The sequence below is a fragment of the Hibiscus syriacus genome, unplaced genomic scaffold (assembly GCF_006381635.1).
Source record: "Hibiscus syriacus cultivar Baekdansim isolate YM2019G1 unplaced genomic scaffold, ASM638163v2 tig00111311_pilon, whole genome shotgun sequence".
NCBI classification, from domain to species: Eukaryota; Viridiplantae; Streptophyta; class Magnoliopsida; order Malvales; family Malvaceae; genus Hibiscus; species Hibiscus syriacus.
The window spans coordinates 1484778-1507594 of NW_024063054.1; the positions used below are offsets into that span (position 1 = coordinate 1484778).

Genomic DNA, 22817 nt, shown 5'->3' on the forward strand with positions numbered 1-22817 from the left:
ATTAGATCTGATCTTTCGGAAATACCCCTGAATTATTGCTTCTGCAAAAATTATTGTTATTATGGAATGGATTAATACAAAAAAAAAGATTAAGCATGTAAAGAATTTTTCGTTAAAAATAAGTATATAATATATTTTTGTTATATTTTTAGGCGTCTGAACGTCACACACAATTAAATTTAACTGTTAAGTAACACATATTAGGTTTTGGTAATTTTAGAAATTTTATTGAAACTAAAAAAATATAATTTTTTATTTAAAAATACATTTTTTTCAAATCTTAAAAAAATCTAAAATTTTTAAAACTTTAATTTTATTCTCTTTGCTGCCGCCAATCGTTATAAACGCCGTCAATCGACCGAACATTCAACGATGTGTGACCGACCAACCATCCACGATCAAAAGTCCCACACTTTTATAACGAATGGAACGATTTTTCGAGACAAAATTTATACAATTAATTTTGTATTAAGCCTTGGAATACGAAATCCTAGTGAGTCAAACACCACGTAAAATCACAGTTTTTTTTTAGGGAAATAAAGCAATGAAATTTAATCTCAAAAAATAGTTCGGACGGCGGTGGATGCTTTACAACTCTTTGTTAATTTTATTCGTATTAAATTATGTAAATAGGTGAAACAAAACATTTGATATTAAAAATATATACTTATATAATAGATACTCAATCAACTATTACAAGTAAAACGATAATTTTTCAAATAATATTTTTAATTATATTATTTATATTTTAAAATATTTTTAAAATTTTTATCAGTTGAATTAATTTTAAACGTATGAAAAAGTAAAAATGCATTATAGTGATATTTGTGTGTCTTTTAGTTTTGTAAATATTTTTAAATTAAATTGATACTTTCATAATATAAATTCAATCATAAGTTTAATGAAAAGATAGATCATATGTTTAACATATAATAGGGTTTTTATAAATTAATAAAGCAAAGAACACAAGTACATTAGATAAGAGATATGAGAATAGAAGGATCTTATTGTATTTTTCATCTCACAATCACAAGTAATACATTATTTTTTGACAAAGGCAATCACAAGTAACATTCTCATATTTATATAAGGAGAAGATATAATTTAATGTTAAAATTTAATCTCATCCGGTGTCGGATTCAAGTTAAGTTTAGATAGACACGTGTTTACTTTAAAATTTAATTTTTTTTTATTTTAAAATCTAAATTTTCTTATCAAACATATTTCGATAAATTCCCCTTAAATTGTATGAACATGCGATTTCTTAAAATAAAAAAAATCTAAATAACGTTGATTATTATTTGTGCATGTCAAATTTGGACAAGAAGAATGCTTTTGGATAATTCTAACATTCTATTAATGTGTATTGATTTGCATTCGTGACATATAATATAGCAAATTACCATTAATTCTAATAACCCGTTACAACTTTATTTGTAAATTACATTTTTTATTTTACTTATTTACTTTTCATAAGAACATATTTTTTTTAGTAAGGGCTTAATGTATCTGTGAGTATTTGGGTTTTGACATTTTATTTAATTTGGTGCTTGAATTTTACATTTTCCCCCTAATACAATACTTGTGTCCTTTGAGTTCGATTTGGTATATGGATTTAACAAATACTACACATTCGTAACTTTATATTTTTTCTAATATGCGTTCAATCGAGTATTTTACATTTATATATAAAAGAATTTTATGATTATAATTTTTTAAAAAGAATTTTAAAATAAATTATGACTTTTTTATATTTTCCCTGAAATTTAATTCCAATGAACAATCATACGTGTATTTTTTTCCCTATAAATTAATCACGCGACTTACTTATGTGGTTTGTAGCCATGAAACAAATCGAAGGTTCCAGTACCCCATAAATATTTAAAGCTGATCAAATCAAGTGGGGATAGTAATTAATTTTGAAAACGAGTAAAATGTTTGGAAAAGAGAGGGTCAAGACCGTCATTTGGATAAGTGTAGTTCCTGTCACAACAATCATTGAAATGCAACGCGGAGCAGCGAAATCAGAATTCAAGACGACACAGCTGTTTTTGAGTTTTCTTTACCTCTCTCTGCTCGGTCTAACAAGTCAAGCGTTATCCAGGAAGAAGAAGAAAAAAACGCTCGTGGATTCCTTTCCACTCTCGTTTTCATTATTTTGCCTCTCCTCATTTCCTTCCATACCCTTTCAATTCCACTGCTCCGCCCCAAACCACCAGTACTTTCACGGCGGTAAGATGTCAAACTCGGTAACCCGAACTCAGACGAGGGAGCGGTTCTACAACCCGCCGGCGGTGAGGCGGCATCAACAACAGTTGCAGAGGCAGGAGCAGACACACAGACCGTTGCAACATGAGATTTGGAGACCGTTGAACAAGGAGAACCGAGTCAACTCGGCTGATTCAACGACTGAGACTCGGATGGATTCTGGAGAGTCTACATTGTTGTCGCCGAAGGTTGCTAATTTGTCTAATTTGGATAGGCTCATGGAGGCGGTCACTCCTTTTGTTCCGGTTCATTGCTTCTCTGAGGTATTGTGAAAAGGATGTATATTTTATTTATTTATTTACTTTCTTTGAAACTAAACATAAGTTCTGTGAATTGTATTTTTTTTTAGTTTTGTTTACAACTTTTTGATGCTATAAGCAAACGTACAAGGTGAAGCCATAGAGAGCTAATTGATATACTCTCTTATTTTTTTTTTGGCCGAGTAAAGTTGAGCTTGCTTTAGGAAAGTAATACAAATGATTATTTTGGGGGATAAAAGTAATACATATGATTATGAATTATTAATTAGAAATGGAATGCTCTGTTTGTTACAAATTCCTACGTGTTGAGAACTAGCCTTAATTATGCTAATTAATGGTGTGGCTGTTCAACAATTAGTCTACGACTTGCATTCTTGTGGTCCTAAAGTGATAAGAAGATTAGATTTATCTGGTTTATAAGGTAACAGCTGTGCAGCCTCGTCATTCTTTATTTCTTTTATATATTTATGGTTCCATTAATAGTTGAATGCTTTAATTGGTTCAAGGTTTATTCAAGGGGAGAGTGTGAAGGATAATTAATTCTGCATTTATTTAGCAATATGTGCTTAATTTTTTACTTCAAGACTTTCATTTGTGCTTCTTTTGTTTATTGATTTGATAGGCAAACTGTAGGGGATGGGAAACTAGTGAAACGGATTTGCACTCTTATTACTGTCTCAGTGATCTTTGGGAATATTATAGTGAGTGGAGTGCATACGGTGTTGGGGTCCCGCTAGTATTGAACGGGAGTGATTCTGTTAAGCAATACTATGTTCCTTACTTGTCAGGCATACAATTGTATGTAGATCCGCATAGGCCAAGGTGAGGTTCTTACTGCCATATCCTTCCTAAGTTTTCCCTTTTAACATGGTAGTTGGAATTAATTTTTTTTTAATTATGTCATATTGCTCTTTTAGATACATGGAAGCGGAGAATATTCTAGATTTTTATACCTTTCTGGTTTTCATGCTTCCTCTTGATATCGCAGTGATAATAAGTTACTTTGATGGTTGATAAATATCAAACTTTTTTCCATATTATCTGGCAGCAAGAAACCTTGGATGCTCTCTCTTTAAAGAACCCAACTTGTTTGAGAATGATTGATTGGGTTTCCTGCATAATGCATCCGCTGTTACAATATTCTTTGCGAACAAATTCTTAATGTTAATTGGATTTGTTCTCTAGTTGCATTATCATAAACATGGAATATGCTTCCCATACTAGATATCTAGTGAATCTTGATATTATACTTTACACATACTAAAATGTACCTAAAAAATAATGGTTACTGAATTGTGAAATCATTTATTTATGATGCTACATCTGATCCTCACAAATACCACTGCCTTGCTCTACTCTTGCCCTTGTATGGTGACGCTGTTTATTAGATCTTATTCTGGGAACTCATGGAGCAGCATGCAACAAAGAGCTGTATGCCTGATATTAGGCGATACGTATGTAAAACCTTTGGAGCTTTTGAGTTGCCTTAGTGTTAATCTGCAAAAATCTTCCAATGTATTCAACTATCAGGACTCGTGAGGATGGTGATGCTGAGTCTTTGAGGGAAACTAGTAGTGCTGGAAGTAGCGACTCTGAAACAGACAGGAGAGTAAAAGGTGGTGTTGATGGAGCTTTGGCACAGCACAACTCCCAGAGTACGAATAGATCACATATGAGTTCTTCTAGTGATGAAGTTCAGGTTGGCCAGACAGCTCGGCTTCTGGTTTTTGAATACTTTGAACAAGAGCAACCACATCATCGAAAACCTTTATATGACAAGGCAAGTTCACATGAGGTGATTTAGAATGTTGTTCTTTCTTTTCAAATGTCTGTGTTCTGACTTGTGACCCAAATGCTTGGGGCACCTTTCTCTTACCCACCAGATTTCAAGTCTTGCATCTCAATTTCCAGAGATCAGGATGTACAGGAGCTCTGATCTATTACCAGCAAGTTGGATTTCAGTGGCTTGGTAGGACATCTTATACTTCTAAAGATAGACCAAGTCACTGCTCTTTTAAGCTTTATCTATGTTTGGTTATATTATTTTTGGTCTATAGGTACCCAATATACAGAATACCTATGGGTCAAACCCTACAAAACCTGGATGCATCTTTCTTGACCTTCCATTCTTTGTCAACACGTTCTCAAAGTATACCCCTTTCTCTCTCATTTATGATGATGGGGCATATTGCCGGTTGGTTCTTGTTCTGTTGAGTTAATTTTGTTAATTTATTATACAACCGGTACAGGTAAAAGTCAGCTGCAGTGTCCTGCTTCTAGCAATAGGGAAGTCTGTGGTGTTGATGCATCTACAAATATCCCTCTACCAGTTTTTGGCCTTGCTTCCTATAAGCTGAAAGGTTCAATTTTGACTCCCAATGGTGCCCAAGAATGGCAGCAAGCAATCTATCTGTTACAAGCCGCTGACAATTGGCTGCAATGTTTACAAGTGCATCATCCTGATTTCCAGTTTTTTGCATCACATAACTCACAATGGAGATGACGAAGATACCTTGATTCTTTGTAACTGGTGGCAGTTGGGGCAATCGTAAATGCTCTGCTGAAATGATACTTGATGACATGATATAGTTTACTTAAAACTCATCTAAGAAGCACCGTGTTTTTCAGCTTTTGCTACTAAACTGTATTCGTTGAATACTAGGTAACTATTTTGCAATATATTCAGGTAGGGCCACAAAACTATGATCAGCCCATTGGAATCCTGATCATCACTCAGTTGTTTACTGTGCCTCTGGTTCAAGTGCAAGCTATGTTTATTCTTCAAACACTTGTAAATTATTAACCAAACAACCTTGTTTCTCTGCACCTTCATGTTTTATTTGATAAACATTTAGGAATATCGTTGAAAATTCAAATGCCCGGACTGTATCCTACACATATACTAGCGTTTTCCAGAAACCGAAATACAATCGAGCACTCATAAAGCTTACTTCAGTTCTGTAGTTACAATACTTGATATCGCTCTTGCTAGTTATATGAGATATTGTACATACCTTGCCCGGCTGAAGCCTGATTCAAACCTAAGCAACTCAAACTAAAATGAGCAAATATTTGTTTTGCATCAGATCAGTCAGGGAAGGCCTCTGAACCACAAATATGAAGAACCCTAAACAGACCATAGCAGGGTTGTTATCGGCTTATAGCGGCACATAACATTACTGAAACCATCATTCAATTTTGTTAATATCTACGAAGCTTTTTGGTTAACTAGCAAATATGGTTTAAACAAAGCTAATAAAGGCTTTTATTAACTTATGCCTTACACGGGAAAATACAGGAGTTTGAACTCTGTTGAGGTCTTAGTTGAAAAACATCAACCTATTAAATAAATTACATCACATTCTTGAATTATCCCTAGCTTCTACATTGAACTATCAGAATGTTCAATGCAAGAATGTAGATGACGATAATTTTGTTGAAATTCAAAGTTGTGGACCGTTGATTCTGTTCTGCCTATATTATAAGCCACCATCAAAGATAGTCGATAACAATAGCCCTTGTACAAACTCACATTTGTTTGCTTTCTCTGTGTGCTCCTTATCTGACAATGGTGACGGGTGAACATCTCTGCACAACATAAGACTACCATGAATTTGCATCCAGTTAAGGGGGGGGGGACCACTTAAGTAATAATACCCGCTTTGACACTTGAAAAAGAATGACACAATCATGCTGTTACAGCACAGTATCCAAAGGGTATTGCTTAGCTCAAACACTAAAGAAACATCTTAAGAATAGATAAAATACTTACTTTTCTAACATTCTCACATTTGAGCCTTTTTCCTCCAAGGTCACTTCAGTAGGAGAGGCAGGCTGTACACTTCCGGATGAATCAGCAGGAGCTGCACTATGAAGAAATGAAAGCAATGGATCGGGTCCTGTAGTGGAGGAAGAAAGTGAAGACCATGACCTGGAAAGAAGAGATTGATAATGTGCATCATGCAACTCCTTCCTCAAGGAAGGAGTTGAATAAGAGTCGCCTTTATGAAAATTTAATTTGTAGTTGCTGTAATCATTGGTCAAGGGCCACAGATCATTAACTTCAAAGCATCTGGCCTAAAATTGAAGGAAGACAAAACTCAAAGCATCCTCATAACCACATAAAGAAAATATATAAACTGGACTGATTCAGATAGCTTTAGGGAAAGAATGAGGATGCCATGAGAATTGTTTCAAGCACAATGACATGATCTAGAACAGGTAGTTGAAAGTAATAGGAAAAAGCACAAAATAAGTAAAATCTTTCAACAAAATAGTAATAAAAGGATATTTTGAAAATATTCCCATGCTGCAATGTTATGTGGTCAACCATGTTCATCCCTACTCTCTGAGCACAAACGGGACATACCTGCAATTATAAGCAAACTGATTTACCGATCTTAAACAATGTTTATGTCAAAAAAGCAATTAAACTAAGCTATCTTGAAGTACCCTGATCATTGTGAGATTCAATAAGAAGAATTCCTTTTGGTAACATCAGCATCGAATTTGTTCTTCTCAAACAGAAGACTTAATATCATGTTAATGAAGCATATCAAGGAAAAGTTCCATAAACTATAATTTACGTTGACAATGTACAAGGCCTTAGTTCCTACCAACAAGCCAACACATATACAAAAGATAGAGGGAGAGAGAGAATATGATCTGCTAACTTAACTAATAGGGGCTCTATAATATTTTGAATCAATGTCGATTTCAAAATTGGGGCATTACGAACTAATAATGAAAAGATAGGTTGACACTAAAAACATGAAGATGAGAACAAATATTGCTCAGTAACTTTAGCAATCATCCATTCACTAACAGTCTGACAAGAAATTACAAAACATAAAATTTGTACAAAGAAATAAGAAGCCAGTGATCACTTCTAAAGCTTCTATGGGTAAACAAGAACAATTTCAGCCAAACAAAATTGCTAGAAAATGTTCATAAAATGAGTAACCTTAGAGTGATAATGCTGAATGAGAAGGGGAAAAGGAAATTGAGGATTTTAGTTCTGATAACATCTATTCATCAATCTATCTAAATTTCCAGCTAAATTACCAAAAACTTTCAAACGCCACTAAAACATGGATCAGTATGCTATATTCAGAGAGTTGACTGAGTTTCAAATTTCAAGGCCATCTATTGCTGGGGCAACTTATGCACAGCCGCTAAAAGATTCCAATTCAATCTTGTCAAACCATTATCCACCCACAATTTTTACCAAACTAAAAGCATATCCAGGAAGAATAAAAACATTACCTAAATATCAATTCCAAAAATCTTTCAAAACAAAAGAAAAATTTATGCCTAACAACAAATCCAGAAAGGGAAGTGCATGTACCCCATAGCCGGCATCAAGATGATGCTCTTCATCAATATGGCAGCACAAGCCAAGTAAATCAAAATCCTCAGAACAATACGGGCAGGGGTATTCCGTCATCAATTCATCGTCTTCTTCAATCTCTTCAAAATCAATACAAAGATCTGCTTCCAAAATCAATAACTCCCCATTCAGTAACCGCATAAAATCCAGGAAAAACAACTAAAAATCAAAAGCAACAAAATCAAAAACATAACAAAAAACAAACAGGTAAGTGAAATACTAACCACTTTGGGATTTAAGAGTGGATTGATAGCTCTTAGGTGAAGCTGAGAACGCAAAGCTCCAAGTATCATCCTCCATTGAAACTTAGATAACACTGTAAATTGAAGCTGGGTTTGTTTGAAAAAAGCGAAAGAATCTAACAAGGCTGCTTCTTAGATTCTCCTTTGTATTTTTCTTTTCTTCTTCTTATGCCTTTCTGGTTAAGAACAAAGAGCGACTTAAAAGGAGAAAGGGGGATTCGGGGAAGCATACGGAAATTTTTGCGTGTATTTTTTAGGGTTAAATCATATTTGACCACTAAACTATATACCTTTATCATTTTGACCCTTGAAGAATTTTTTTATCACATTACCTACTGAATTTGTATATTTTGATCATTAATACACCGTCAACTACTGTTAAAAATTATAACTCAATGAAAATAAAGTACGTGGAATTAGTTAATCCCATATATTAATTTTAGAAATTGAAAATAATTAAAAAATGGCTTTATTATTTGTTCAATTGAAAAGTAACAAAAAAATAAAAAAAAAAGATATAAAATAAGGATAAACAATCTATTTAGCCACCTAATGATTATTATATTTCTTTTTTGCCTACTATTATTTTTTTTACAAATTCATCACTAACATTAAATTTTCTTTAAATTGGTCTGACTTAGGATGATAACAATTATAGTCTTGAAACTTATACATTTTACCAATTTAGTCTCAATTTAAAATAATTTAAACTCTAATATAAATTTTATCAATTAGGTCATTATTTTAACTTAAATTTTTAAATAATTTGATAAATTTAACCGTTTGATAAATTTTTGATGCGTATTGTCATCTTTTTATTAATGTATAATGCCAAAATTAGCTCTCTAATATTTATTAAAATAGTCATTTTAATTTCTATTATTTTTTAGAGTATTTCAGCCTCAACATTTTATTTTAAGATAAAAAGATCTTCAATATTTGATCGAATAGTCATTTTGGCTCTTATTCTTTATTTGTAGAATATATTAGCCCTTAACATTTTATTTTAAGGTAAAAGGCCCTATTTTTTAGTATTAATAATTTTTTAACTAACGGTTTTAGTATATATTGGGACTTTCAAAATGAAACATTGGTGGCAAAAATCTCAAAAAAAAAAGATAAGGGACAAAATAATTATTTTGATAAACATTGGGAACTAATTTTAACATTATGCCTTTTATTAATTCCAAGTTAAGGCCCAAATCAGATATACGGGGAACGCTGATCCATATTGACGGTTGTTGTTTCTGGATTGAACAAGAGAGAGAGAGAGAGAGAGAGAGAGAGAGAGAGAGAGAGAGAGAGAGAGAGAGAGAGAGAGAGAGAGAGAGAGAGATCTGTTAAGAAAATTCAATTCAAAGCTTTTACCATCTTCAACCATTTCCTCTCTCACTATCTCGTCCCCAAAAAAAAAACCTCATTTCATCCTCCTTCACGGGCCATTTCTTTTTCGATTCCCTGCGAGACCGGTACCCGTTGGTTTTCTTCTCCTCATGGCGACGAGAAACCGGACCCTCCAATTCAAGAAAACTAGGGATGCAGTGAAGAACGTTCGAGCTCCTCTCTCTTCCTCGGCATCCAGTTCCGGCGGTCCGGTTATTGAAATGGTTAACACTTCTTTCCTTCGCAATAGTCGTTCTTCGTACGCTCCTCTCAGTACCGAAGAGGACCCTGGTCCTTCGAGGTAACTGATTTCGTCTATCCTTTTTTTTTATAGAATGATTTTAACCAGTTATCATTCTTCTGTATTTATTTATTTTTGCTGCAGTAGTGGTGCATTTACGGTAGGTTTGCCGCCATCGTGGGTTGATGATTCGGAAGAAATAGCGGCAAATATTCAACGAGCTAAGGTCAAGATGGCGGAGTTAGCCAAAGCTCATTCAAAGGCTTTAATGCCTTCATTTGGAGACGGAAATGAAGATCAACGCGCCATTGAGGTTTTAACCAGAGAAATTACAGATCTATTAAGGAAATCTGAAAAGCGATTGCAAAGGCTTTCGAGGAACGGATCTTCCGAGGATTCCAGTCTTAGAAAAAATGTCCAGGTACTTGGAAAGAATTTCGTTCTTAAACAATGTTAATTTTTTTTTCGTACTTCAATTCTAGATCAATAGAATGTGGTATAAATTAATTCCTGATTATTTATACAGTGGTTTACTTTATTGATTTGTTAAATTCATCTTTGGGAAGCGTTCACTAGCAACAGACCTTCAGACACTATCGGTGGACCTGCGACGTAAACAATCAACTTATTTGAAACGGCTACGACAGCAGAAAGAGGTTTGTTTGGATTGAGTTTTAGTTAGGTTCATATCAAATCTCTATGACGCTTCCTACTAGGGAGCATGATTGATTTATGTCCCTGGTTAACTTTGTATGTTGTTTTTTGGTGTATTGACAGGAAGATGTTGACTTGGAGATGAACTTGAATGATAACAGATATCGAGAGGATGACAATGAATTCAGTGGCATGGTAATCCATTGGTATACTTGTATTCCATATTCCTACTGTTTCAATAGGTGGATTGGTTTTAATAATTAGTATGTACTAGGTTTTAAGGCCTAAGAAATTTCAATTTCTACTACAAAGTGAGTGATACAATTATAGAAAATTGGATAACAAAGATGTCAAACTCAATTGAAGTGTTTAATTGTGGATACTTTGTTGTTGGAATTTGCTTAGAACAAAGTTCACTTGTTTTGGAAATGTTTTGGTATGTGATTGATACAAGGTCTGAATCATTTATCGTTCAATTCAACCCCCTTTATGGTCTGGTACTCTAGTGTGAATGACATGATGGGTGATTACTGCAGGGATTTAATAAGCACCAAATGAACAAGCTGAAGCAGAGTGAGTTCTCAACTGAAGAGAGGGAGAGAGAGATCACTCAGGTACCTGAATATATGTGGTTTATAATTTCAATGGTAGTTCCTCTCTAATGAATATGGTATTTTTGCAGGTTGTCCAGTCAGTAAATGAGCTTGCTCAAATCATGAAAGACCTCTCAGCCCTTGTGATAGACCAGGTATGACACATCTTTATGTTATGTTATCCATTGTGGTTGATTGATACAAACTGATTTTTGTATCTAATACCTCTAATCAGGGCACTATTGTTGACCGAATAGACTACAATATCCAAAATGTTGCTACATCAGTTGAGGAAGGCTTCAAACAACTCCAGAAGGTTGTATATATTTTTGCCCAACTCAGTCATCCATGCTTGTACATACACACATGTAAACTCATTCCCTTATTTTCCGGCGAAAATTTTGGACACCAAAGATTATCTGTCCTCATCTAGTATATGGGTACTTATGAATTCATTACATATGTTGTGTGCATAGCTGCTCTTAAGTTATGATGGTTTTGAAAAAACTTGAGACTTATATATAAGATGGTCATCTTGTGTGTACTGGAACTGCAGGCTGAGCGATCACAGAAGGGAGGGATGGTGAAGTGTGCGACAGTGCTTGTTATTTTATGCTTCATCATGATAGTCCTTTTGATCCTCAAAGAGTTATTCTTATGATCATATTAGGGTACCGCACTGATAGTGGCTTAGCATCCTAGTTTCACATGATTGATCATGTATAAATGATGGTCCTGAATAAGATCCTAATAAAAACCGCAATGTTTACATTCCCACATATGATCCTGAGGATGATCATAAACTGCGCTGTAAATAGTTTGATATTTCACTGTTTTGACATTGAAAATTTGCATTGAAATAGGTTCTAGAATTTGGATTTCTTTTGACATTTGTAATGAGGTTGAGATCGTTTTAGTTTGTAACCAATCATTCATTGTGGGAAATTCTCAAACTAATGAAAAATTGGAAGGCAATACACATGAACATGATTCTTATTCTACTGATCCTTCTGTTTATTAGTTTCAAAATTACCCTATTATTATCAATGTTGCCAATATGACTATGAGTGAGGGTTGTTTATCTGCAATGAATCCAAAATCAAGGAAAACCCTTTGTTATCTACCAACCAAGTGATAATAATGGAATCTTTAACTCGTGTCATACTAAAATGTCCCTTTAAAACGATTGAGACATGACCACAGCAAAATATAATAATACGACCATGTTATGGATATAAAATGTCAAAATCTATTTAAAGTGAGTTATTAAAGTATAAAAATTTACAATGGGTAAATTACAAATTTGGTAAATGAACTTTGCTCTCTTTCCTATTTCACTCAATGAATCTTTTCAATTTTCTCACTGAACTTAATACATTGGGGTTTTTGGTCACTCTTTCGTTAAATAATTAATGACATTAAAATGGGCAGTTGTATAGATGCAAAACGACGTCATTTTGGCATTTTTAACTTCGTTAACTATTTAACAACAGAGTGACCAAAAGATGAGAGAGTAAAGTTCAATGACCAAAAAAATCATATGTATTAAATTCAGTGAGGAAATTGAAAACTATTAAAGTTCATTGAGCAAAATAGAAGAGATAGAGTAAAATTCACTGATGAAATTTGTAATTTACCCATTATAATATGTTAAACATTAAAATAATACAAATTTGAGTATATATATATATATATATATATTTATCTAAATTAAGGAAAAACATACAATGTTTTTCAATATTATTTATTTGGGTAAAATACACAAATAGACTACTAGTAATGTAACCTCCTCAGACCGATGCGGGTAACCCGATCCGATCTGTGGTGTCACATTAGTGCCACCGGAGCGACCCACTGTAGAAATCTTGGAAAATTTAAAACTTTTATTAAAACATGTAAACTTATAAAATCTTTAAATCGGTATTCAGAAATAAAATAGATTTTCAGACTCATATTTAAAACAAAATACAATTACATGCCCCCTAATCACATGTATCATCCTCTACAAGCAACGCCGGAAGAACTCCCTTACTGAAGTTGATAACTGCACTGGTACAATTCTTTTAACCTGCAATGGTGAGTAATAGAGTGAGCTTCAGAAAGCTCAGTAATATAAAACTACCAGATGATGCTGAAGAACGTGCAGATACAAATAAACATATATTTCCTTATTGGTTCAAATATTTATAGAATTTTTTAAGTTGAGCTGAGATACCATTTATATCTCATGTAGTAACATATAATATTCAGTTCAGATGGAAATATTTCGAATGTCTACGTTCAGGAGATTAGAATAGGTTATCTAGTATATTCCCGCAAAATCAGTGAAAAGATACAAATCTTTTTAAAACATATATATATTTTTTAAATCCTAATAATCCCTCCAACCGCTACACATCATAATGTGTAGGTTCTCCAGAACCATACTCAACCGCACAGCCAGTAAGGCCCTGAGCACAAAGCTGAGGAACTTGCAGATATACTTCCTCCAACAATAACCCCCCAAATAAAACATTTTTCCGTCAGTAAATGGAGATATCAGAAATCAAAATAGAATTCATATAAGATATCATAACAAAATCTAGGTCAGAAATTAGAACAGAATTCAGATAAAGTATCAGAACATAATTCAAATCGAAAATCAGATAAAATATTCATGTGATTAGGGAACACACTAGAGTTTCCAGATGTTATTCAGAGATACTGAATAATCTTATTGGAAAAGAAACACGGATCTTTAGTTTACCGATAGAATGTCGGAAGTTAGAATCACTATTGGAAGAGTTTATTAACTGACAGAATCATCAGTTATTCAAAATATGATTTATCAGGATCATATCTTATTAGGACATTTTTCGGAAGCTCAACGTAATCATACGGGTATTCAGAATCCTTTACTTATGAGTTACTTGTGTTTTCAGATATGCCCAGAGTGGTTTGAGCTGATAAGGGAGAACGAAGATTCAGAACCTTTATAATCTATGTCGATTGATTTGGATTATTAGAATAACTCCCAGAACTAATGCTTGTCGACTGGTCAATTCATTGTCCCTCCAGGGTATTTACTTTTTTTAATACTAAAAATTATTATCCATAGATCATTTTCGGAATCATCGCTGAATAGATCTTAAGGAAACTAACAAATATTCCAATGCTCTTTATTTCATTTCCATGCTTTCGCGATATCATGAAACGCTGACGTGCTTGATTTGTAGTTCATGACCCATAAGAACATTGCATCATGTATGTTCATTAACGTTTCTAGACTCTTACAAATCACTTATTTAATCCTCAACCATTCAGGTCACTTATTTCATTTAACAGTCAAGTCTATTCCGATTACTTCAGAATTTTCCAGAGTAATTCGGACGTTTTCTAAATTTTGGATACATATTGTACTTTTGTTCAGCTCAATTTGGTCTTCGTGGTTGATTTGTCCAACAAATGTCCAATTCTTAATACTGAATACGATATAGAGTTAAGTTAAGCTGAATACTTCCAAAATTATCATCGAGCCACACTTGAGAAGACGGACAAGCATTCAAGTAACATCTATGTCTTTCAGGTACTGACATATCATTAAGATTATTCAACTCACTTAAGCTGTGTTCTATAACTTTTAAAGGTAGTCCAACACCTATGCTTATTTGGATTCCTTAATTAATCCAAGATATTTACTTAGTATAGGCCATAAGTGTATTTTGGTCATTTTGGTGTTCAACTTTATTCCATTCATTACAGAGCTCGAGGATATCCAATCATTCCCGAGCTTGGTGATATTCTTGGGTAATTTCTATTATAGGGGTATTTTGGTCATTTTACATATTTGATGTGTTTTAATCTGTTCCTTCCATATGATCTTATTATTTAAATCAAATGTATCATCTTTTCCAGACCTTTCGAACAATTCTGACAAAAGAGCACCCTCGATAATTTATTCTTAACTCGGAGATTTTCAGGTCAATTGTCTTCTCAGAAGTTACCAACAGGTTATCAAGAATTTTTTGTACAAAGACAGAATCTTAAAATTTAAATCCATAATTTATCGAGTTAAATACGAATCCTCAAAGTATTTTCTCATTCAAGGTCAACTTGGACTATTTTTACCTTTCAAGGGCATTTTTCTAATTTCTGAACCAAATAGTTTTAGTATTAACTCTTAACGAAAATAACTTTAATTTAGAGATCCTATGGCTAATTTCCTTTCAGAACATTCTCTAATCTTGAAATGATTCCTTAACAGACTTCTAGTATCGTGCATAAACCCTCTTGGGTTAAAAACCGGTTATCCAAATTTTCTAAGCAAACTAGCATTTCTTATACACATATGTAGTTTTATCAGATCAATATATCCTTTCAGAGTTATTAATCAACTTCCAGGGACAATTCTTGACATTTTACAACATAAGGGTATTTTTATAATTTTACCAAACCAGAGTATTCTCATTTTCTCATCCAAATACCCTTAACGTTTAACCTTTGATAATATAAATATAAGCTACATCCAGGGCTGATTCCTTATCACTAATCACAAAACTTTAATTTAATTCTAATAATCCTTCAATTTCTTATATAAGTCATCTGAACCATATTTAGTTACCGAATTTTTACCTTATTCGGATCGAGTGTAGAAATTAATTAACTACACAAACGATACCAAACATTAACTTATTCATGCATTTACCAATATCAATATGTTCCATAAAGCATAAAGAGGTAGAAAAGTATTACCACGATTTTCATGCCATACTGATCGACCATAAAAATTCCATTTGAACGCCCTCGATCTTGAAATCAACTTCCAATAATTCCTCATATATATATCAACAGAAATTACATCAGAAACGGAGCTTAATTTCCAAAAAAAATGGATCAAATCAGTGATAAATAAGTGAAAACCAACTTATCGGGTTCAAATTTGGTGAAACAGACCCCAAAAACAGATTCAAAACGTCGAAAAACATCAGAATAGGTATACCCGAAAAAACTCAACGGTCGTTTAATGGCCGATCAACATCGATCAAAGTTATTGTCAACGTTGGTCAACGACGGTCAACGGTTTAATACAAATATCACCCTAATAGAAATTAATTACATATTAGACACATTTTAAAAAATATTTACAAAACGAGTACTCAAGTTTTTTTTTCTGTTTATCTGCAGCCAGGACTTCCCTACGCGCAGGGGACAGTGCGTGGGGCACGTGCGGCATCGTGGGGTGTCCAAAAGTTCCCGGAAAAATATCTAAAAGTTATTTTAAGGCATTTTGAGACACTTACCAAGCTCGGTTCACAATTTTGAACGACAGAGAGCTCGATTCCGAAACATCGAAAACTTTGACTTTCTCACCCCTCCACGCACCGACAACGACGGAGACACGGAGTTCACCAGTGGACTCGGAACGATGCAAGGAACACGATGGTGTGGGGGGTGTCGAAAACGGATGGCCGGATCGACGTGAATCGATGGATAACCAACGAAAATTGAGTTAAAACCGTCGATACTTCCGACTGAAATTAACGACGAACGATGACGATTCACGATAAAAGGTTTGAGGGTTTTGTTTATCGGTCGACAACGAATATGATGGTGGTTTCGATTCGTCGAACGGAGGTCGAACGGTGAGTAGATCGAAGTTTAAAAGAGCGTTGAGGGAAAGGGAAATGGAAAAATGAAATCTGCAAAAACTGATGCACGGGGGAGAGATTATAATTCTCTCCAAAAGAAAAATGGTCAAATCATGAGTTTAGTCATTGAATTTCCTGCACTTTATAAAACAGTCTGCCAACTTTGAAATTTTTCAATTTAATCCTCAATTTTCTTCCCAAAATACCAATTAAATCCACCACTTTATAATTCTAAAATTTAGCCCCTAAATTGGGGTGTTACAAGTAACATCAAAAAATAAAAGGGAAATATGGCGGCACATGATTGTGGGTTTCTCTGGGTGCACGTTAGTGGGGCTAATGGAAACTGAGAAATCTATAGTGACTCCAGTGATTCGACTGAGTCCTCAACGGTTTTTCATTCAATCTTCTTCTGTTTCTTCACGTATTGCTTGTTTTTATCGATGGATTGGCGTAAATTGTTCTCATGTTCAACTAATCAACAACTGCAATACTTTCTCCAAATGAGAGAGATGGGATCCCGACTGTTCATCCTCCGCCTGAAGTGTTTGAAGGTGGAGTTGCTTAATGGAAAGTCTCACTTGTGGGGCAATTTCTTGGGGCAGCTCCAAAATTTTCCTCATTGCAAAGGATTATCGAAAGCTTGTGGAAAAACCCTTGCAAGGCGCTAATGTCCAGGTCAGTTATGCTGGATGCAATCTTTATTTGTTTTCCTTCGAATCTGAACTTGCTCGGGACTGGGTATTGGAAAACGGCCCTTGGCATATCTTTAACAAGCCTTTGATCATTAGGAAGTGGGAACCTAATATGAAAAAATTGCACTTTGACTTATCCAGAATCCCAATTTGGGCTCACTTGTACAATTTTCCTCTTGAACTGTTCTCGAATGAAGGTCTTAGGTACATTGCAAGTGCCATAGGTTATCCTCTTTCAATGGACTCTATCACTGCCTCTAAATCTAGATTAGAATTTGCTAATGTATGTGTTGAAATAGAGGTGTCTGATGTGATCCCAAAATATGTTGATGTTGTTCTTAATAATGGACAAGCAACCTCAATTGTTGTTGAAGTACCTTGGCCTCCACCTTGTTACAAAACATGTAATGCTTTCGGCCATAGTACTAAAGGTTGCAAGACTAACCGCAATACCACCTACACTACAACCCAAGTTTGGAGGAAAAAGGATCATTTAGCCTCTTCTTCACTGACTCAAGAAGCAGCATGCAATGAAGACTTAGTGATCTCAAAGTCAGCAGATTATGATATTATAAAGGAAATCAACCATAAGGAAAGTGAAACTGGAAATCAACCAGACCCAAAATTTCAATCTTCTGACAATGTCTCAGCTGTTTTGTGTGATCCCCAGTATTTTGCTAATTTATCACCCTTAAGCACTAGTCCTGAAGCCGAACCAGATCTTAATGTAGATGATGATTCCAACATACCAGTTCATCCAGTTTTTACAGATTGCAGAAAATGCTCATCATCACCTACAAAAAAGGGTAGAGAAAGGCCAACAAAAGATAAATCCAACAAAGCTCTAGTAGGATCCAGTAACAGATTTGAGATTCTAAATTCGATTGAAGAGGGAGGGCCATCATGTCTCAAAGAACCATGGTAAAAAATCAAGAGCAGTGATAACTCTGTAAAAGGTTACATTTTTGTACCTTTTTACTTAAGTTATTGAATGTCTAAAAGACCATTTAGAACCATTTAGATGCATTTAGGAGCATATAGTTACATGTGGTGGATTTCAGTTTGCCGTGGCATTTTATTTTTACAGCGGTGTTGCTTTATGGGAAAGGTACTTGTCTGATGATGTGCAGGTGTTGAAAGCAAGGAAAAGAGGATTTAAAATGCCGTGACATAAGGATATTGTTGAGCTAAATAAAAATGCCAAGTTCAAATGGCATTTCAGGAGCGTACAAGGAGAGAGAAGATATTTTCTAGCCAGCTGTCCCGGATTTTACGCATGCTCTGCCCGAGATACCCACCGCAGCATGGTGCTTCAACCACCGGTTCTGTTGATGACATTTCCTAGTCTGACCCTGCAGATCCTGTCGGTCCTAGGGCGCCTGTAGCAGGATTATGCCAGTCTGCTAGACTCCCAAGCAACTTAACTATGGTTTTGGGGTTTCCTAGGATGGTTAACACCAAACCTTAGGATTTCTTTTCCCCTATAAATAGAGGAGGAAGCCATATTGACGAGGGTTCTTTAGTTCCAGTAACATTTGATCTTAAAAAGTTAGAGAGAGAAAGTCTCATCTTTCTCCGTCAATCCCACTTGCCGTGGCATTTCTCCTTGACTAGCAGAAGGGAGTGGCGTTCTGAGCATCCGAGAGGAGCTAGTCCGCTAGGAGCAGTCCTTGGTGGCCGAGGAAGGCATTTGGCAGTGCACGTCGAAGGCTTTCTCTCCTCCCCTTAGTCCTTGCTTTTATATTTTGTTGTTGGGTTGTAAGGAACGAATGAATCTTGCTTTGTGCTTGTTGATTTCGAACCCCACCATGAACTAATCTTATTTGGTGGGAGTTCGCATGGTTATTTAAGTTGTTATTTTAATGAATGGTTGTTGTTTTATGCTCTATTATGTTTTGTTTATGATGCTTAAAGCCTTGAGGTTATAGGAGCTACGAGAGTAGCCTTTCCTTAGGAGGGTTCATGAGGTTCGAGAGAATGCCTTGGCAATTTATCTTCAGTCTTCGAGAGAAGCTAGGGAGGAACTACATAAACAACGGGTTCTAGATAGTAACTAGGCCTAATCCAACTTAGAGATAAGAATAGGATTTCATTCAACTAAAAGGAGTTGTGTATAAACGATAGGTTAGATGTTAATGTTGCCGCAAAAAGGTATTGCCGAGATATATTCTATTAGCTGAGTCAATAGGATCACTGCTTGGGCTTACGCCAATCGGTTTTGCCAGGGCATCTTTATTCTGTCGAGTCCCTTACTAGAGATAGAATAGGGCACATCAGTAGACTCTGTCGGGCAGGGTAAGCAGAGAAGAAGCACCATTAAGAGAAATAGACTTAAGTTTTCCTTGTGTCTCCCATCACTTATTTCCATTGCTGCTTGTCTTGTGAGAAAGCTAAAGTCCTACATATATTAAATCTAGTATTTGCATTTTTATTTTGCCTTGACATTTCCATTTGTTTTCACGTATCACAATTTAATTTGCCACGACTTATCCATCTGCTACCATACTATCACCACTCCATTTCCACTACGTCTATTCCATTTTGCCACTGCATTCTCATCTGTATATACCATAACTAACTTTACTTAGGTGACAAAATAAAGTGCCTTGACAAACCTATTTGATTTCCCCAATTCCCTGTGGAGACGATACTCTACTTATCACTTTATTACTTGTTCGATTGTGTATACTTGCACACATATCCACACCCATTTATAGTACTCACAAACAGTGGACAAGTTTTTGGCGCCGTTGTCGGGGAATTATAACTGGAAGTTAAATTGATTTGTCATAGCATTTTTATATTACTTGTGTAATTTTTTTTTCTTTTAGTTAACTTTACTTTATATTTTCTTTAATTTTTCAGATTTTTCGAGTTTATAACCAGAAGCAACCCTGAAGAGCCATTGGAACCTATTGATCCTGAAATTGAAAGGCTCTTTAGATAAAGAAGACAAGCACAACGTGTCAATATGTACCAACTCGAAAATCAGGGCATTGGCTATGAGGGTGATCAACATGCCGAGGCAAATCCAAATGCTGGGAATGCAGCTAGGCCTCGGGCTATTCGTGATCATTTAAATCCAATCTTAGAGGATCTCAACCCTGGAATTGTGGCACCCGATATTCAGGCAGCCCATTTCGAGCTGAAACCTGTCATGTTCAACATGTTAAACTCTATAGGGCAGTTTGGGGGCATGCCAAATGAAGATGCCAGGCAGCATATTCGTAACTTCTTGGAAGTGTGCGATTCTTTTCGCCAACAAGGGGTGCACGAAGTGTGGTATAATCCTCCGAACATTAACACCCAACTTAGGAACAACATTGCTTCATTCCGCCAAGCTGATGACGAGTCTATGCATGAGTGCTGGGATAGATACAAAGCATTACTTCGCAAGTGTTCAAACCATGGTTTTAAAGATTGGACACAAGTAGTGATGTTTTATAATGGAGTGAACGCACCCACGAGGATGATGCTTGATGCCTCGGCAAATGGGACGTTACTGGATAAATCACCATCAGAGGCATTTGACATCTTGGATAGGATTGCTACCAATGATTATCAGTTTCCCTCAACTAAGCATGGGTTTGGGCGTAAGACACATGGAGCTCTCGAGCTAGATTCTAATGATGCCGTGTCAGCTCAACTTGCTGCCATTACCAACATGCTAAAGAATTTACAAAGGCCAAGTGAGGTAAGGGAAGTGAAGGCAGCCTGTTTAGTTTGTTTATTATGCCAAGGCAATCACAATAAGAGTAATTGCCCAACCAATCAAGAATCCATCAACTTTGTTGGCAATTTTAATCGAGGCAATAACAACCCCTATTCAAACACCTATAATCCTGGATGGCGTCACCATCCAAATTTTTCTTGGGGAAATCAAGGAAACAGCACTGCTCAACAGCCAGCTCATCAGCATAATTTTAATGATTCCCAGGGCTATCAATCGAATATGCCATGGCATGTTCAAAACAATGGAGGGCCATCTTCATCAAATACTAGTTCTTTGGAGGCCACAATGCAAGAATTCATTGCAACAGCAAAAATAATGCTGCAAGACCACTCGACCTCTATAAAAAATCAAGGAGCTCTACTCCAGAGCCATAGTTCATCGTTAAGGGCACTAGAGAGTCAAGTAGGTCAGATTGACACGACATTACAAGAACGCAAACCCGGACATTTGCCAAGTGACTCTGAAGTCACCAAACCTCATAGCAAAGAACAATGCAATGTGTTATCTCTCTGAAGCGGTACACAAATTAATATAGAAGATAAGTCTGGGGGAAAACCGAAGGAAGATTCAACCCCCACACCCAATCAAGCTGATAAAGAATTGCAGGAGGAAGTACCGAAGGAAGAAGATAAATCTGAAGGTTCATCAAGTAACAAAGATGAGGGGGAAAATATAAATGCCACGTCAACTTCTGTTCGCACCCCATCATTACAAGAAGCCAGACCCCCACCTCCTTTTCCGCAAAGACTGAAGAAACATAACGAGGACATTCAGTTTAAAAAATTTGTTGACATTCTGGGTCAACTGCAGATCAATGTTCCTTTTCTTGAAGCAATGGAACAAATGCCCACATATGCTAAATTTCTAAAAGAAATCATCACCAAGAAGAGAAAGGTTGAGCAGTACAAAACAATTGCCACGGCAAAAGAATTTTGCTCTTCCTTAAGCAAGCTACCACCAAAAAGACGTTATCCGGGCAACTTTATCATTCCATGTTCGATTGGAAACAAATTTGTTGAAAAAGCCCTGTGTGACCTTGGCTCAAGTGTAAACTTGATGCCTAAGTCGATTTTCGTAAAACTAGGGATAGGAAACGCGAGACCTAATTCAGTCATCTTGCAACTTACCGATCGTTCACATGTGCGTCCCGAAGGGTGAATTGAAGATGTCATCGTGAGGGTTGAAAAGTTCGTTTTCCCTGTCGATTTTCTGATTCTGGACTGTGAGGTCGACGCCACAGCGCCCATTATATTGGGGAGACCCTTCTTAGCTACAGGTCGTATTCTCATCGATTGCGAGAAGGGTGAGCTAACCATACGAGTAGCCAAACAACAGATCATTGTTAATGTTTTCCGATCTCTCAAACACATGGATGATTATGAAGAATGTCAGAGCATTTTTGAGGTAGACACGGAAATTACAAAAGAAGCAGATCAATTTTGCCACGACAATTTCATTCAGCTGGATATTGATGAGAGGCTCCTTGAAGAGTCGAATGACTTTTCATCCGAGGAACAGCAGGCTAGCTTCCTTAAAGTTAGCCCAGGTATGCGTTTTGAACCTTTGAAATTCGAAGAGTTTGTTCCTCCTAAGCCCTCATTACAGCATGCACCTACCCTTGAACTTAAAAATTTGCCACAACATTTTAAATATGCTTATCTGGGTAGTAATGACACTTTGCCTGTGATTATTTCCTCTGCCCTTACTCCTAACCTAGAATCTAATTTGCTAA

The 22817-nt window shown here is 35.6% G+C and overlaps 3 protein-coding genes across 6 annotated transcripts; 2 read left to right on the forward strand and 1 right to left on the reverse strand.

Moving 5' to 3' along the window:
- Nucleotides 1-2009: 2009 nt before the first annotated feature.
- On the forward strand, nucleotides 2010-5356 carry LOC120158347. The gene is made up of 6 exons (XM_039169216.1): nucleotides 2010-2531; nucleotides 3151-3350; nucleotides 4059-4308; nucleotides 4412-4497; nucleotides 4586-4677; nucleotides 4778-5356. The coding sequence occupies exons 1-6, from the start codon at nucleotides 2238-2240 to the stop codon at nucleotides 5029-5031; spliced, it is 1176 nt and encodes a 391-aa protein (XP_039025147.1). The 5' UTR covers nucleotides 2010-2237; the 3' UTR covers nucleotides 5032-5356.
- A 425-nt stretch (nucleotides 5357-5781) lies between these two features.
- On the reverse strand, nucleotides 5782-21825 carry LOC120158396 (protein DEHYDRATION-INDUCED 19 homolog 5-like). 3 transcript variants are annotated; one of them, XM_039169252.1, is made up of 6 exons: nucleotides 21816-21825; nucleotides 8142-8324; nucleotides 7876-8018; nucleotides 6820-6897; nucleotides 6301-6557; nucleotides 5782-6116 (listed from the first exon to the last, which is right to left on the reverse strand). In XM_039169252.1, exons 2-6 carry the CDS (start codon nucleotides 8215-8217, stop codon nucleotides 6008-6010), a joined length of 663 nt encoding a protein of 220 aa, XP_039025183.1. In that variant the 5' UTR covers nucleotides 8218-8324; nucleotides 21816-21825; the 3' UTR covers nucleotides 5782-6007. The 3 variants fall into 3 exon arrangements, with proteins under 3 accessions (XP_039025183.1, XP_039025184.1, XP_039025182.1); XM_039169253.1 differs by lacking the exon at nucleotides 21816-21825 and having other exon boundaries at nucleotides 6820-6876; nucleotides 8142-8398; XM_039169251.1 differs by lacking the exon at nucleotides 21816-21825 and having other exon boundaries at nucleotides 8142-8398.
- LOC120158395 (syntaxin-41-like) lies at nucleotides 9523-11975 on the forward strand. Of its 2 annotated transcripts, none has more exons than XM_039169250.1 (8): nucleotides 9523-9843; nucleotides 9931-10204; nucleotides 10350-10439; nucleotides 10561-10632; nucleotides 10974-11051; nucleotides 11120-11185; nucleotides 11266-11346; nucleotides 11587-11975. In XM_039169250.1, exons 1-8 carry the CDS (start codon nucleotides 9653-9655, stop codon nucleotides 11689-11691), a joined length of 957 nt encoding a protein of 318 aa, XP_039025181.1. In that variant the 5' UTR covers nucleotides 9523-9652; the 3' UTR covers nucleotides 11692-11975. The 2 variants fall into 2 exon arrangements, with proteins under 2 accessions (XP_039025181.1, XP_039025180.1); XM_039169249.1 differs by having other exon boundaries at nucleotides 9533-9843; nucleotides 9928-10204.
- Nucleotides 21826-22817: the final 992 nt, after the last annotated feature.